We start from the raw sequence: 16,765 nt of genomic DNA, 5'->3' as shown, positions 1-16,765 counted from the left end.
AAAACTTCACTTTTCCCAAACCCCTGAACTCAAATGAATACATGTCCTTATGAAATAAATTTCTTATCACGCTGCTTCCTAGAGTCATTATTTAAAGTTTGCAATGAAGCCGAGCATGGTGGCGCACACTTGCAATCCCAGCATTTGGGAGGCTGAGACAGGAGGATCGCGGTTCTCGGAGAGCCTCGGCTACTTAGTGAGGCTCTTTGCAACTCAGTGAGACCCTGTTTCAAAAATAGAATAAAAGGAAATAGGAGTGGGGGTATAGCTTGGAAGTAGAATGCCCCTGGGTTCCCCAGTACCGCAAAAAGAAAAAAGAAAGTTTACAATGGTTATTTTTCTAAAATTCCTATCATTAAAAAATATGGCTGAATATTTGTGTATGTTTTCTGCAAAAAGTACATAGAATAAGAACTAATAAAAAGAATAAATTTTAGGTGATGATTTACCTGATAAGGTGGTTTGGTTGCTTACAACAATAATTTATTACATTGTTTTATACAAAGATTTCTGCCTTGCATGTTTAATTGATTTATATAAAACTTTTCAACACTGCAGATATCTTCTAAAATGAGCTTTATTCCCCATTATGCATATTCAGGGGCCGGGAATTAAAAATTTAAATCTTCCCTCTATGATGTTCTAGGAGAGATAACAAAGACTTTTTAAAACTAGAAGGCGGCACTCTGGGATTGTAAAAGTTATGGGAGTCGTATCCTAAGAGGAACAATCAAGCAGGGTCATTATGAGCTCCAACTTGCTTATGATTTTGCTGATAAAGTATCACCCATTCTGTGGCCAAAAACCACATCATTCTATCCATTATACAAACCTGCTAATCAGAAGTTGGCTTAATTTGATACCCAAATCTTATGATTCACAAGTATACATTAAAAAACAGAAAGCATAAATATTTCTAGAAGCATCATGTGGGCCCTGGTGATAATGTTTCGGTTATCATTTTACCAATAAACGGCGATAGGGAGGCTGAGGCTGTGCACAGGCTGTCTCAGCTACCCTCACAACTGCTGGTGCACTTTACATGTGGGGAGCAGAGAGCCAGCGGGAGACAGTGGGAGAGGAGGCTGAACCTACTCTGTCCTGAGTCCCCTTCAGCTTCTCCTAGCCCTTCCCATGCAAACTCCTTTAAAGTATTCTGCCTTAAACTGGGCGTGGTGGCGCACACTTGTAATCCCAGCATTTGGGAGGCTGAGACAGGATGATTGCGGTTGGAGGACAGCCTCGGCTACTTAGGAAGGGCCTTTGCTACTCAGTGAGACCCTGTTTCAAAATAAAAAATAGGGCTAGGGGTATAAATTGGAGGTAGAATGCCCCTGGGTTCTAGCCCCAGTACACACACACAAATATTCTGCCTTCTGTGAGGGCAAAACTGTGAGGAGGTGAGATCTGCTTTTGAATGATTTCATCTTTCCAGAAATAATTAATGAGTGCCATCTACCAGCAAGTTAAGAGGTGTGGGTTTGGTCATAATTTCCTCAATAATTCGTGTCCAGTGAAGTTAAAAGTGCCAAGCTTTTACTGGTATCAAAGGTGTAGTTCAATTGGCAAAGAGTTTCTAGTTGAGAGGCAAAGGCATCCTCTCAAAGTCCAGCACTGGATGTGGGTCTCTGAAGGAGAGAAGGTCACTGGTAAGGTTTCTGTTATTGATTTGAATGCTATTACAATACTGGAACCCTGCTTATGTATTTTGGTGTGGAGGCCACTTGAAAAAAAAAGCACACCAAAAAGCAATAAATAAATTTTTTTTTAAATTCCCCAAGTAAAAAAAAAAAAAAAAAAAAACAACCAAACAAAAATAAAACACCTCTTTACTCTCTTTTGTGCCACAGACCCTGCCTGCAGCCTGGTAAAATCCATAGCTGCCTCTTCAGAGGAATGTTTTTATGTGCTCAAAATAAAATACGGAAGACTACAAAGAAAACTAATTATACCAAACTACATAATTGGTGTATATATAACTAGGATAGCAAGGTTGGGGGTAGACTGGAATAAACCAATCTATCAAAAAGTTATGTCAAAATAGATGTTCTTTATATTAACACACTAAATAACAAGATAGAGCAATAGATCTAATAACCATTTTAATTTTTAGTGAAGAGCAAAGAGGATGTCTCAAGATCTCTACAACAATCTAATGTAATAGAAAAATATGCATATTTTTTATTAGTAAAAAATTCATACATATCACTAATACTACTGAGATTTGTTGCCTATGTTGATAACTGAGTATAATGCCAACTTCCGGTCAAAGGTTAGAGAAAATAAAGATGTATTTTTCCCACCCAACGTCATGATCCCCTTGGAGAAAGTGAGACACAGGTTAAGAATCTCTAGATGGGATGCTCCCTGTATGGTGTGTGTGTGTGTGTGTGTGTGTGTGTGTGTGTGTGTGTACATCAAATATGTAAACACATATTTCAAACATTTCCCAGAACTAACTTATATAAGCTCTGAGTAGATTAGAAAGCTTGTTAGGTCGGTTCTGCAAACCAATTTCCTTTTTATATGTGAGGACTACAGGACCATGCCTCCTACAGACAGGTTAGAGGAGCATAGTTCATCATAATGGAGGGTTCCTAGAGTGCATGCTGAGGGCCCCTGGGCTTCCATCAGAAGTGTCTCAGTAGTATCCTAGACATGCATGTGTGTAGAGTGAGGGCTGATAATAAGGTCAATGGAGAACGTTGATCTGAGATTTCATTCATAAAACAGTGGTTCTACCATTTATAAATGTTGATGGGTGATGGACTCACATATATACACTACCCTGTTTTTCTGGTCCTGTAACAAACTCAGAGAATGGGTTTATAAGTCTGAAGACAACATCAGCATTCTAACTTGGTTAACTTCATACCTCCCAAGTAACTAAAAAAAAAAATAAACAAAGATTAGAAGAATATCCTCTGAGAAATGTCTGTCATGAAACACTCAAATAGTCTTCCAAAGACACATGGGTTTCCCAAATGGAAAAGAAGAAACTAGCTGGGCAGAGACAATCCAGAAGCAGGTAAGGAGAGGAACAGTGGCACAGGGTCTGGACCACACACTGATCCTTGCTCCCCCTCACTTCTCCAAGAGCAAATGGCTAGAAAGGCAGCTGGCCATATGTAGGATAAAAGAAGAAAAAGTAAATAGGAAAGATGGTAAGGGAGGAGATGGGTAGAAGATAACTGAACCTGTACTCAAAACTTGGTATCTTAACACGAGTCAATGCCAAATCTACTCAGAAATACAGACATAAATCTGTCTAGAAATTCAGCTTGATGGATAAGGCTTTAGTTCTTATAGTTATCCAGGGCTCAAATTATTTAGTCTTTTTAATCAAAATGCTAAAATTTTTAAAATTCACCCATTAGACTATTATCCTTCCCCCAATCTCCAGATATACAAGCAAAAATTAATTGCAAGCCAGGAAGAAAGAAAGCGATTCTGACAGTAACAGCTCGGCACAGATTAAGCTGAATTTACTAATAGCATTTTTTGTTTATGAATGTATATTTTACTTACAGCCTTCACTTCCTTGACCTTACTGAGAGTAATTTATTTTTTACCTAATCTGCATTTAATTTAAGCCACCAAATATTGTATCAATGAACCAGCCGAGTACCACTCATACAGGCACCAGAATTGACTGGGGAAGGTCTAAAGGAGACATACATGTAGGGATGGGCACTCCTCGGCACTATTAAATACTACCGGTACCAAGCAATGAACCTGCAAGTGCAGGCTTCAAGATCTGCTCTCAAGTGGGCTGCCATGCCCTGCTTACTTTTTCTTTAGATTTATTCCTATTTCCCCAATGTCTTCTAAACCAGTGATTTCTCATAGAGCATACAATGCCCTGATTTTTCTGTCCTTCCAGAAAATCACCTATCAAAAACAAAACAAAGCAAAACAAACAAACAAAAAAAAGAAGCAGTTAAAGGTGGACTTTCAGGCACCGGTTAAGAAACACAAATGACATGTTTAAGGAGGAGACTCTTCAGTAACTTTTAAATCAGACCCTGCTGGTGACTACCACCCCCCACATTTTTAAGCCAAGTCCACTCCCCAGTTGAACCCAGTACAAACCTCATCCTTTGTACCGGCCTGGCTCTGCTAGGGTTCCCGTATAATAAAAAGGAGATGCTTCGATTGACTATTACAAGTCTCACATGAAGAGGAAATCTTGAGTTGATCTCACACTGTGTAGCATGGATTTATACGCTGGACCCCAACTATCAGTTCTCCTACGTGCCATGTATAAATAACCCTTTGGGGCTACATACCCCCAAACAGCATTCTTACCCCCAAACGAAGCCTTTTTATTATTACATCTCTTACCTCCTCTGTGACTCATTTCAATAGTAACTCACTTCTCAGCCACAAACTCACAGAAACTAGACCTACAAAGGACATTAGGAAAAATGTGACCCCCAACCTATTTTACCTTCCTGAAGAAGTAGTTCAAAGACCAAGAGGTTAAGCAACCTGCCGGGAGCTACAGCACTTAGCAGAGGAACTGGGACCGACGTGCTGCAAGTTTCGATGTTTTCCCTGAAAAAGGAGGTCCCTACACACATTGTTGCATAAATCATCTGTGTGTTTGCAAATTAGCTACCATTACCCTCTTTCTATCTGATGAAGATAATCAGGAGCCATCCCCTCCAATTCCTTTCAGCTCAGAATACAAATGTGAGTCACACTGTAAATGATATTAATGACTTCAACAGACTTGATAAAGAATGAAGATGGTGAGTCCAAAAGAAAACAGCGGAGAATATGAAGAGAAACCAGTCTTCCTTCCTGCACATTTTCATGCAGATCTGAGAGCCTGGACGAGGGCATTTACAGATTTACAGAATTAGGGATTCTGGGCTGTGTTAGGGCAGGATGAAGTCTGTGAACTATACTTTATGGAATCTTCATTTGTGACTCGTTTATGGTTTATAGAAACCATCTCCTTGTTACAAAGGAACTGAAGCAGTGTCTATAAAGAAAAATAAAATATTTCTTTGAAAAGAGAGATTCTCCTAAGAAAGTTTAATGGAAATATGTGCTCCTCTTCCCCTTTCCTCAGAATATTAAAAATTCTCAAATTTCATACACAGCACAAGGTCCCTCAATGACAACTTGATTTTTGCTCCTTTTCTCGTTCCTTTTTGCATCAACAGGTGTGCCAGGCACAAAGAGATTCGAGCACACAAAACCTCAAAGCTTGTAAACACAAGAAGCCAGAAGGTGGTTTTTTTTTTCATGTTGTTAAGTGAAACTTCTCATCTGCAGAGAAATCCAAGGCTCTTTTTAATAGTGACGTCTACCAGTGATTACAAAAATTCTACTCATATGCGGTCTATTCCTCACAGACCTTGAAGTAACTGTGGAAAACCTTCCGTGTTATTAAATAAGGGCAGTAATAACAAAGTCCTAAGTTTTTTTTGTGTGTGTGTGTTTTGTTTTCACTTCCACTTTTCTTGATTCTTGGACTCAGCCTCACACAACTATGTTATGACTATCGAACCCTTCTTGGGAATCTTTTGTTTTCTTTTGGTTTTTGCTTCTACTTTTTTTGATTCTTGGACTCAGCCTCACACAACTATGTTATGACTATCAAACCCTTCTTGGGAATCCTAAAATATAAGTGACTATGGCAAGGATGGGCTGCCTCACTGTCAGCGATGGGCACCTTCTCTTCTGGGTCTCAAAGGACTCCAGGGTGATATCTAGACTCAACAGAAGAGTGCTGTGAAATGGGTTATGTGGGGATTCAATCAAATCTTCTGCCATAACACCATCCTGCAATCGACTACAAAGGAAGGTGAAGTCAGACAGACGGGCAGAAATAAGGAAAGAAAACCTAATTATGTGAACTCATTAGCAGCTTAGGTAGAAGGTTCTGAATAAAAGGCCAATACTTTATTTTCCCTTTAAAGCAATATTCAGGCCCAAAAGAAAGAAGAAATAGAAAAATGTCAGATTTTAAAGTCAGAAGACAGCATGGGGCAAACACAAAACACATGGAAAATCGGCCGGGTCCAGAAAGTTATAGTGAAAAAAAACTAGCAAGCAAAGATTAAAGGAAAAAGAAAATAATTTCAGAAGATTACTAAACAAGAGGAGAAAATGTATAAGTGAGAGAAGAAAGGAAAAGACCCACTCCTCTACGGGGAATGGCATTCTTAGCAGTCGGATAATAAGAGCCCTCACCGAACTCCAGGAAGCTTCTAAGTCAGGTTCATAACTGAAGTAGTAAAACAAAAATAAAGATAAAAAGAGAAGAGTGCATTTTATTTGGCACTAAAAGACATTTAACTAGGCTATATCTGTGCTTTAAATGTTCTCCAAAGTAGATTGTTGCAAACCTCCTCTAGAGGTCTGACGCTAAATCACCACCGATCCTTTTTCCCTCCCTCCTCTTCCAGGTAGGTTTCCACCCGTTTATCTGCCTGCTTATGGCTCCAATACTCTAAATCCTTTCGTGGCTGGATTCTTCCAACACTGGTGGCAACTCTGGTCCCATACAGTTACCTACTGTCGGGGCTCTCCAAGGCTCTCCAGGAATCGTATTTCATTTCTACCTTTCAAAATGATTCTGCAAACTAACAAGCATCTCTAAGAAGTAGATTTCCTGATTGGGATCATTTTTAAAGTTTTAGGATTGTTTGCTATCTGACTAGAAAAACTAAAATAACACCTTTTCCTAAAAAAAAAAAAAAAGAAAAAGAAAAAGAAAGAAAACCAGTTCTTTAGAAAACTACATATGCCCAATCTTAGAAATCCTTTCAGCATTTATATCCAAATAAAAGGTTTAACACTGGAAAAATAAAAAGACATAGGGTCAAAGGAATATTATGCTCCCACCAAAAGAAAAAAAAAAACTATTAACAGGGGAAAAAATGTAGAGTCCAATCGGAAATATGATCTTTCTTTCCTCCCATTTGAGTTCTGGTAAAAGTACCAAAAAAAAAAAAAAAGAATAGATGAAGGTTTTGATAAAAAAAACCACCTGGAAAAAAAAAATCTAGGCAACTTCTCCATTTTTCTAGACACTTCACTTCTTTGCAGTGAATTTTACTTTTATTTAAGCACATCTTAAATACATCCGTTTATATACCCCAACCCTTAAAAAAAAAAAAGGGCCTGAAATTTTAGTTACACCACATGTGGTTTTCATTTGTGAAAAATGAACAAGCTGTTTGTGGTTAAACTGTCTAATCGCCTGTTATCAATCTAGCGCTGCATTCAAGATTTACAGGATACATCAGCTTCTGTGCCGCATTAGCAGCAAAGGGGGGGTGGCGGGAGGAAAGAGGAGGAGCGAGTTTATCCTGAGGAATAATATTTCCAAGGCAGCCACACTCACACTACATCTGGTTGTGCTGGTAGCGGCAGTTAAATTGAAATATTTCACAGCGTGTGTCAGAAACATGCAGAATGGTAATTATGACAGATCTGATTAAGCCGGAGTGCCACGAGCTCCCTGGCCAGCGCCGGTTGTGCAGGTGTGACCTTGTGCGTGCCTGCGTGTGTAAATAAAATTAATTACAAGCGAGAGGGTGAAGGCTTCGGTGACATCACAAAGCGGAGAAACTCCCAAGGGGGAGACCTAATGGAATATTTTCCCTCAGTCTAATAATACAGTTCATATTGACTTGAGGTAATTAGTGGGATCATTAAAGCAGTTTTCCCCGCGTATTTGGCTGCCTGATCAGATTAGTGAAAATGTTCTTCAGAACAAGCCCTGTGTGGTCTGCCAGAGAGGAGGAAATAAAAAGCAACAAAGCATATTTTGGAATGATAAGCAGCGCTGGACTTTAACTCCAAGCATTAAAAAAAAAAAAAAAAAACCAAGCCTCGACTTCTCTCAGGAGCCTACAGATGTAACTGGACTGTCCGCTTTAATTCTTCTACTCAACTCGTGTGTTCTTCTGCACATGCTACACTATTTCTTCATTTACCCTTTCCCTCTGCTAAGTCAGACTGCTTTGGTACTAGATGCCATCCCCAACTCCCCAACAAATCTCTTCTAAACAAGGCTATTTTAAAATTGGGGGGAAAGTCTTTTAAACGACTGCGTTACCATTAACAGACAATATGAGACACTTGGGAAAGATGAAAACAAAACAAAAGAAAAACAAAACAAAGGGGAAAGCATGCCACTTAAAATTCACCTGCTAAACAAAAGATTCCTCTCCTCAGTAACACAAAACAGAGATTTAAATATTTATTCGCCCTTGGATCTCAAAATGGGTTTGGCGGAGGGCAAAGTTGGGTCACACATTCTTCCAGCTGAACAGAACACAGAACCCTCGTCAAGAAAAGGGCCGTTTGTTTGGAAACACTCTATCGAGCATGCTCTACCTTGCCACTGGAATTCGCCAAGCGCTGTCACAGATGGCAGGCTCTGACAGTTCCCATCCGTAGCGTCGATACTCGACAGTTCAGCACAAGATCGGTGACATTCTGTCTCATTAGAACCACGCTAATTATCACAGCTAGTTTCAGGGGAAACCATGTGTTGCAATGGTCAATTTGAAGGAGTCTGTGCATCAACAAACTGGTAATAAGGATCAGACACCTTATTATGTGACAGCATGCCGCCTATGATCTGATTTACAGAATCAGAGGCGCTGGGGCGGCCGAGGAGGCTGGCGCTTTATGAAACAGTGTGTTTAAATCCAATTCCTGAAGCACACTGGTTGAAAAGGGAATTGTTAAAAGAAAAAATCCACAAAGGCAACTGGAACTGTTGCATCAAGAAATCAAAAGAGAATAGATTTTCTATTAGCCTACAACAGAAGTAGATTTAAGACTTAGGGGGGAAAAAAAAAACAACTTCATCAACTTGACAATTGCATGCCAGCTCTAAAAATAGTTGGGAGCTTGTATTTTTATAAGGCATTTAATGATAAATTATAAAATCATTCTGGTTCCACGGATCTTTAAAATATAGACATTTATTTTTAAATGGCTGGTCTGTGGTTTTAGTTGTATCATTTTGCCAAGCAAAAGAATTCCACGTGTAAAAGTATAACAAGTATACTTAGAAAAGTGAGTAATCTCTAAGGTTACTTTTTCAGAAGATACTCTTGGTAGGGCAAAAAAAAAAAAAAAATCTACGTTAGATTCCTATTACCAATGTGAGCTCCTCCATCCTCTCTAGCATCTCTCATTGATGTGAAATTCTAATAGTACAGTTTCTTTCAGAGCTATTTTTCTATTATCATTTTGCATAAATGAATTTTCATAGCTCATTCACTTCATAGGGCCTTTATTTTCATTTCTCACATGTGGAAAGAAGAAGATAAAGTTAAAATAAAACCCACCTTCCTTATCAAAAACATAAAAGAGACAACTATTAAGACTTCTGAGAAAACACCTGTCTTTTAATTTGGTCGTTTGTTAAAGGATTTTTATCAGTGCTACGGTTATGTGCTAAGTTTAACTGAAGGCACCACGTTTTAAGACTAATTCCCATCATGAGCTAAAACCCACTGGTTTGCTCTTTTCCCTATACATATTTTTGTGGTTGCTTCGTCCCAGCCCGAAGAACTAACTCCTCAACCGTCAAAGCTGAACACAGAAGAGTTCCCCAAAGAATCTAACTGTAGAGTATTTTTAGTCTACATGTTTTAGCTTATGTTACCACTTAAGGACAAAGGGTGGCCTGCGAATGAAGTTGAGCCTATGAATATATAATTGGCGTCCCCACGCTTCAGAACACACACGTGCTGGGCTCCTACAAAGTGGCCGCTCCTGCGGTGACCATTCTTGCCCTTCCCTATGTGGCAATCCTCTTCAAAGAGTTGGCCCAACATTTACAAGTCGGTTCTCTACAAATTTTATTTAAAATTTTTCTGATGTTTTCTAAGTGGAGACACTAGGCTCAATGAGTTATGATTATATCTGTAATAGGTCAACTTATTAAGTAGATCAAAGAAAAAAGTGTACTTAGGGCTTTTGATTAATCAATATTAAATTTAGAGGAAAAAAATTTAAATTATTGGAAAGTAGCAACAGGATACCAAAGATCTTTTGTTCAATGTGATAAAGTAGATAGCTTCAAGTGTCCAGATATAAAACAGCTCTTTATATTACTTCTTAGCAAAAAATATACTTGGCCATGAAATGTTCTATTTAACAATTCTGACTTCCTTGATCAAACTCTAGACTTACTAAGACATGCTTATTTTTAACAGACAGAAATCTGAAAAGGGCTCATATTTAGATTCATAAATTTAATTAGATATTTATTTGCCTATGTATTTATTACTGGGGATTGAACATAGGCATTCTATGTCTGAGCTCCAGCACCTTTTTTTTTTTTACTTTATTTTACCTTATTTTATTTTTGTGGTAATGAGGATGGAAGACAGGGGGATTTTATCACTGAGCTACACCCCAGCCCTATATTTTAGTCTTTATTTTAAAACAGGGTTTCACTAAGTTGCAGAGGGCCTCACTAAGTAGCTACAGTTCACCATAAACCATGATCCTCCTGTCTCAGCCTTCCAAGTACTGGGATTACAAGCATGAGACAACACACCCAGCCCCAGCACGTTTTTTAATTTTTTATTTTGAAGCAGGGCCTAAGTTGCTGAGGGCCTTGCTATATGGCTGAGGCTGTCCTAGAACCTGTGATCTTCCTGTCTCAGCTTCCCAAGTACTGGGACCACAGGCATGTGCCACACCCAGCTAGCTAGGTCTTAAAAACAATCATATAACATAAAATCACATAGCTTTCGACAGAGTATGTCAATATCGAAAAGCCACTAATTTCAGCAGTCCTGTTTGGTATTCAATTAGATATACAGAGATAGGTCAACATTTTAGAAAACTAAAACCTATATAGATCCAGCACTTAAACATAAGAGACTTTTAGGAATGGTTATTAGTGCACAACACTTTGAACAGGAGACAGAAGAACTCCACTTTCTTCTTGAGAATACACCATGGTGCCCTCCAAAATATGTGTTCAACTTAATCTAGACAGATGGCTGAGATGTGAGACACAGGGTTATATTCTGGGCTGCCTCCCGTCCCTCTTCATTTCTCCTATGAATTCCCCCCTTTGCCCTTCCTTCTCTAGACAAACAGATCTGGGGAAATGTACACTGTATCTGCTCTGCCCAGGGTCTTTCCTCTGTCTAGTTCTTTAAAAAAAAAAAAAAAAGGACTAGACAGAGAATAGGAAAGGTTCTCTCTTCAAACACTGGCTAGAGGCAACTTGGGGTGCCCAGGACACATGGGACTCTGAGGACACAATGTATGCGTCTCACAGACTGCTACAGAAGGATGTGGCACCAGAAATAACAGAAACCGTGACTCTCACGTCTGCAGTGTGTGCCCGAAATAGGAGCCGACACAGGTGAGATCGTGTTGCAGTGAAGTCTGACGTGTGCAGGGCGCAGGAATGAATCAGCGCCCAGCTCCAACAGTGGCTTCCATGAAGAGCAACGGACTCTTAGCACAGCGAAAGCGGCCCTCCCTTACATGCGAGAATACAGAAGACAGAGTCACGAGAGAGCTCATTCCTGGTATTGTCACTGTGAATTCCAATTCCCAACAATAAAAGCTATCCGTAGCCTCATCTCTAGCTCCACTGGCTTGCAATGTAAGTCCTAATTATATTTAAGATGCTTCCATCACCATCTAAGAATCTCCAAACCTCAACGCTGGAATGATGCTGTTTTCTTCTTTTTAACTGGTAAACACAGAATTATTCCCTTTGTCACTCTACCTCCCTTCTTGCTCTTCCAAAGTCCTGAATCTCAAAGATGCAAGTGTTGGAAAAGGAAATGGAAGAAAGAAAAAGATTTTAAATTACTTGGGTTTCTTCTATGAGTTTGTGCTCTTTGAGTAGGGTTGGAAATCCTAACCTTTTCTCTCTTTTCTTTTCTCTTTTTGGTACCTGGGTTTGAATCCAGGGGCATTCTACCTCTGAGCTACCCCTCCAGCCCTATTTTATTTTGAAACTGGGTCCCACAAAGTTGCTGTAGTCTTGCTAAAGTACTGAGACTGGCCTCAAACATGTGTTCCTCATCTCCTCCCAAATACTAGGATTATAGGCGTGACACCACAACCATCTTTCTCTATTTTTTTTTTCTTGAGGTGTTAAAAACCATCAGTCCAACCCAAGTTGTAACAGCTAGAGTCCTATAATTCTAAGAGACTAAGAGATTGCAAAATATTATAAAATATATTCAATCAAATAAAATCTTCATCATCTAGCTTTTCACCTTAAAAAAAGAAAAAATGTCATGTTCCATAAAGCAGGAGAAAGCAATCATTTTCCAAACGCAATCAGTGCTGGTGCCGCATTGTGCTCCCTGCAAGCCCTACACCCTCCTCCATGCTCCTGCAGCTACTTGCTGCAACTTCTGCAAACACGAGAATCAATGTCACAATTCGGTGGACAAGGCAAGGCCTATGACTCCGCTAATGTCCCCTTGCTGGACACACACCTCAAGTCTCAGAGCTCTCGAGGGGTTTGCTGGGGAATAAAATTAGATTCCAACATCTGCCACTATTAAGGAAAAAAATTCCATTTCCATCGCCCATATGAAAACACTATAACCAATGAACAGTAACTGAACCTTGATACCGTAATGGTTATTACCCAAATCAACTATTTTTTTTAAACAGTAAAATTAGCAAATTCTGCTCTCGTAATTATTTGAATGTTATCAGATTAAATGTTTGATAAAATTCCAATATGATTCACTTGGAAAAACTGCTGCTTATTTGAATATCCAGAGAATAAAGTGTATTCATTTGCAGCTATTCACATTATGTTTAAAGCGGATCATCTTTTTAAAGTTTGCATTAGCCTACGTTTCTAACCAAGCACAGAAAGGAGCCTACCTTCCGTGTCTACCTGCATATTTTATCCAGACATTTCTATTAGAGTTAAAAAACAATCTCATTTCTATTATTCATTGAAGAGAGGATATAATACATGTGAAATGGTGGAATCGACATGAGTTGGATTCTTTTACTGAAAATACTTTGTGCATTAGTCACTGCAAAGCTTGCTTTACCTTTTAAAATAGAAAGTATCTGAGATACATAAATACATGATAAATAAGTCATTCTTTTCCATGTGGAGAACTGAAACTCTTACTTAGCACATTATAAAATGTTATCCATTTGTGTGTAATGCTGTATAATTTAAGAGCTCTTTCTGCACATATCACAGCATGTGACCTCCTTCCATGTTAAAAGAATCTTGGGCTCAATTAAGGTTAAATAAGGCCCCAGTATCATGGTGCTAGGGACACAGCTTGGACCGCAGCTAGCCTCCTTGTACTCTTTCAACATGTGTACCCACTTCTATTAGGCATGAAAAATCTGTGATTGCAAGGGCCCTATGTTGGTAAGAACCTGTGTTCCATGAAGGAGTCCATGAAGACAGGACAGCCTCCCCTGCTCCAGTATCCTCTTTCCTGGAGCTGACAATGCCCTGAACCCTCAGGAGATACAAAAAGAGCATTATCCAGAGATGCAATTTGGAGCTGGCTCTACGGTTTACTACCATGAGACCCGCATGTGCAAAGAGAGGCAAATAGCATTCGCTCACAGGCCACTAAGTTAAAAGTAGATAATACATAAGGCACAATAGGGTCTAGCATAGAAAAAGTGATGCTGAGAAGGGGGTGCCAACAAGCAGGGGGAGAGGCAGGAGCAGGTGGGGGCAGGCCAAGGAAGGGCCTCTGGCTCTTCTCACTTGACACGCCCCTGCTTCATCCTGACAAGCCCTAGAACACAGGAGCGGAGGCCTAAATAACCATTGTAATACGATACATATTTTGATCAGAAAAAGGTCAATTTGAAGATGGGGGGAAGTCAGTTTGTTAATTTTTCCATTTCCTTCATGAGATGTCACAGAAAAAGAACAGAACTTAAGTGGATGGCCACCTTTTATTTATTTATTTGTGCTACTGGGGATTGAACTCAGGGCTTTCTATCTCTGAGCTATACTCCCAGCCCTATTTTTATATTTTTTTATTTTGAAACAGGATTCTGCTAAGTTGCACAAGTCCTCACTAAATTTTGACACTGGCTTCAAACATATGATCTTCCTGTGTCAGCCTCCCAAGTACTGAGGTCATACGCATGTGACACTCCCTGTGCTGACCATCTTTTCTTGCTAGTCAGATTCCCTGTTAGTGACAGGTGTAGTTTTTGAATGGTCTTATTTTGGCAGTCACCAATATCTGTATTTATCTTCATAAACAGAGCAGTGCTAACACCTAAACTGAAGAACTAAGAGGAAACTACACAAATGTTCTGCTAAGAAGACAGAGTACATTAGAAGTTAAGGAGTAACTATCCAAAGGAATGAAAGCTCACAGTTTGCTGGACCCCCAAAGCCTACAACTTATAGTATCACTCAACCAACCACCAATGAGATTGAGCAAAGTTTTGGTGGTCTTGGAAAACACACAATCATTGCAGATACTTAGAAGTTGCCAACAGACATTGCTGAAATGGGGACTTAGGAGGACATGCAAAGAACAGGGTGTAAAGAGTAAGAATGTTTTAAAAGCTCCCCAGACTACATGACAGTATTAGCCAATTGTCATTACCTTTTTAATAATTCCAAAATCAGTAACTCAGCCCAGGGGTGGAGAATCTAGAGTATCCCTTAAATTAACAAAAGTACTAAGTCAAAACTAGCAAAGGGGCCACAAATCTTATCTAGCTATGCTAGAGATAAGAAATGGGGGGGGGGAGTACGTGACTTAATTCAGTGACAGATGACAAGGACTAAGCGATACACTTAGAAAAGATTTAATATTATCTGTGTTGGTTTAAGGCCGACCTGATTATAATAATGCATGTCTAGTCTCTCCACTTTGGAGATCCTGGGTAAAGTGCTTGGCCCTTGTCAGAATGTAGTCTGTTATTCCTGGTAATTAGATAGGTCAGGGGGGGAAAAAAAAAAGATGATCAGAAAGAAAGGCAAGATAATATATATTTAAATAAGAGATCCTCATCATAATTAGGCTAAACAGTCAACAGAAAAATGCACAGGGTAGATGGAGAAAGTGGGAAGAGGATATTTCTCTTTAATGCATAGTCTTGGCGTGTAAATGAAGATATCTCAAGAAGCACACAGGTTTGAAGCGGCTCGAACATTCTATCATAATTAGAAACATTTCAAGAGCCCTGTAATTTCCAATCAAAATTACAGTAATTTCCGATATACAAGCCATGATTCATGACAGAATTTTACATTCCATGAGAGATTACGGTGGCCTGATGCATGACACGCTGAGTGCAGCACTAACATAAACAATTCAGTTTAATGTTTAAACAGCACTTGATGTTTAGAATCTCACAATAAAAGAAACATATTATTGTAGAAATTATCACTTTGACAGTGATTGAAGGGTAGGCAGGCATGTGGCCTATAAAGCTATAATTTTTACAGTCCACAGCTTGAGTTTAATCATTTTTATATAACATTTCCAAGATATCCCTTAAGTGTTTCAACCAGCCTATAACTTAACCAAGAACAACATTTTCCTAAAGCAAAACTCCCATTAAGTACCACTATTGATGTTGACAGAGTAAATTTTAGGAAAAGCCAAAAAGGTAATGGTATGATGAACATGTAGTGTTGTAAATATTCCCAGGATTCTGTATTTTATCAAAATTTGACAAAGAGTCAGGATATTATATAAAAGAGGATTCATTAGTGATAGTGAAAATATATGTGTGTAGAATTTCAAAGTTGTTTAAATCTCACCTGGAGCCCTTCACTGTCTCTAAATCTCACCTTGATGGTGTTATCAAATCCTTTTCGAAGAAAAAGAGAGTTTATTTTTCTCCTGGTCCTTTGAAAAGTACTCTTGGCTTTGGAGAAGGATTTATAGATAATTGTGAATTCTTTCTTACAGATAATTCTACTTTTGATGAACAAAAAGTATCAATCTATGACAATTATACTGATAAGAGGCTGCATTATCTTTTGTTTTAATCTTATTTTGTAGAGCTTTGCGACTCTTCCCATTAAAGTCTATTTGGGTGCAATTCATCAGAGTTGGACAAGTTTTCTAATTGTAATTCAAATTGTGTATCTTATGGACATCTACAGAAAAACCAAAATCATTAATATGCAAAGAGATGTGTGTACAGTATACCTAATAGTTGTAAAGAGCTGAGTTGGAATAGAAGAAACTGCATAATTTTTGTAGTATTTTAGAATGAAAATCAAGGTCATTGAAGTAATAATACAACAACAGTAATTTAATTATTCTACTACAATAACCTAAACCAAGAAACTTTCTCTGCAGTAGGATATTCTTCCTCTGCAAGCAACTGTAAACTGACTCGGGGAGTGACGGGGTAATCCTTGGTGTAGAAGGGGCTGGTGGGGGGAATAAAATCAAGCACCTCTAACCTCAATCTAAGCGTTGTTCCATCTCAGAGCTCTAGACATACTCCGAAGATTGTGACCACTCAGCGATGCAAGTTCATGTTGAAAACAGACACCTCTGCTAATGGCCATCCTATAGGCACCACAGGTAAGCGTTTTCAAGACCTAACACAGGCTCTTACCTGGCTTTTGGTGGCCGCAACCTTTGCAAAGAGCGCTTGGGACACTTTAGCGCGCTTCATTTCCTGCTGAATCTCATCATAAATGGAAGCATTAATGTTCATGGTATTGTTCTCCGGTTTCCCATTCCTCTCCGTGGCAATAGTAGCTGTTTTCACCTACAAAACATTTCGAACATGGCTGTCATTTTTCATTGGCCAA

At 39.0% G+C, this 16,765-nt stretch overlaps 1 protein-coding gene across 5 annotated transcripts in view; it reads right to left on the bottom strand.

Moving 5' to 3' along the window:
- The window catches only part of SATB1 (SATB homeobox 1), a gene marked incomplete at both ends in the record, with an annotated part of 74,073 nt that overhangs the window by 14,074 nt on the left and 43,234 nt on the right, over window positions 1–16,765 (bottom strand). For 4 of the 5 annotated variants that reach the window (XM_080715830.1, XM_080715831.1, XM_080715832.1 and 1 more), the window contains one exon: window positions 16,567–16,722. The exons of the other annotated variant lie outside the window; for it this stretch is intronic. In XM_080715830.1, the coding sequence (XP_080571956.1) occupies window positions 16,567–16,722 (156 nt within the window). The remainder of the gene's footprint in view (window positions 1–16,566; window positions 16,723–16,765) is intronic. 5 annotated transcript variants of the gene reach the window in all.

Source organism: Muscardinus avellanarius (assembly GCF_963383645.1).
Source record: "Muscardinus avellanarius genome assembly, chromosome: 18".
Classification (NCBI taxonomy): Eukaryota; Metazoa; Chordata; class Mammalia; order Rodentia; family Gliridae; genus Muscardinus; species Muscardinus avellanarius.
Note: the sequence above shows the minus strand (reverse complement) of the source record. Positions and strands in the feature narration are given on the sequence as shown.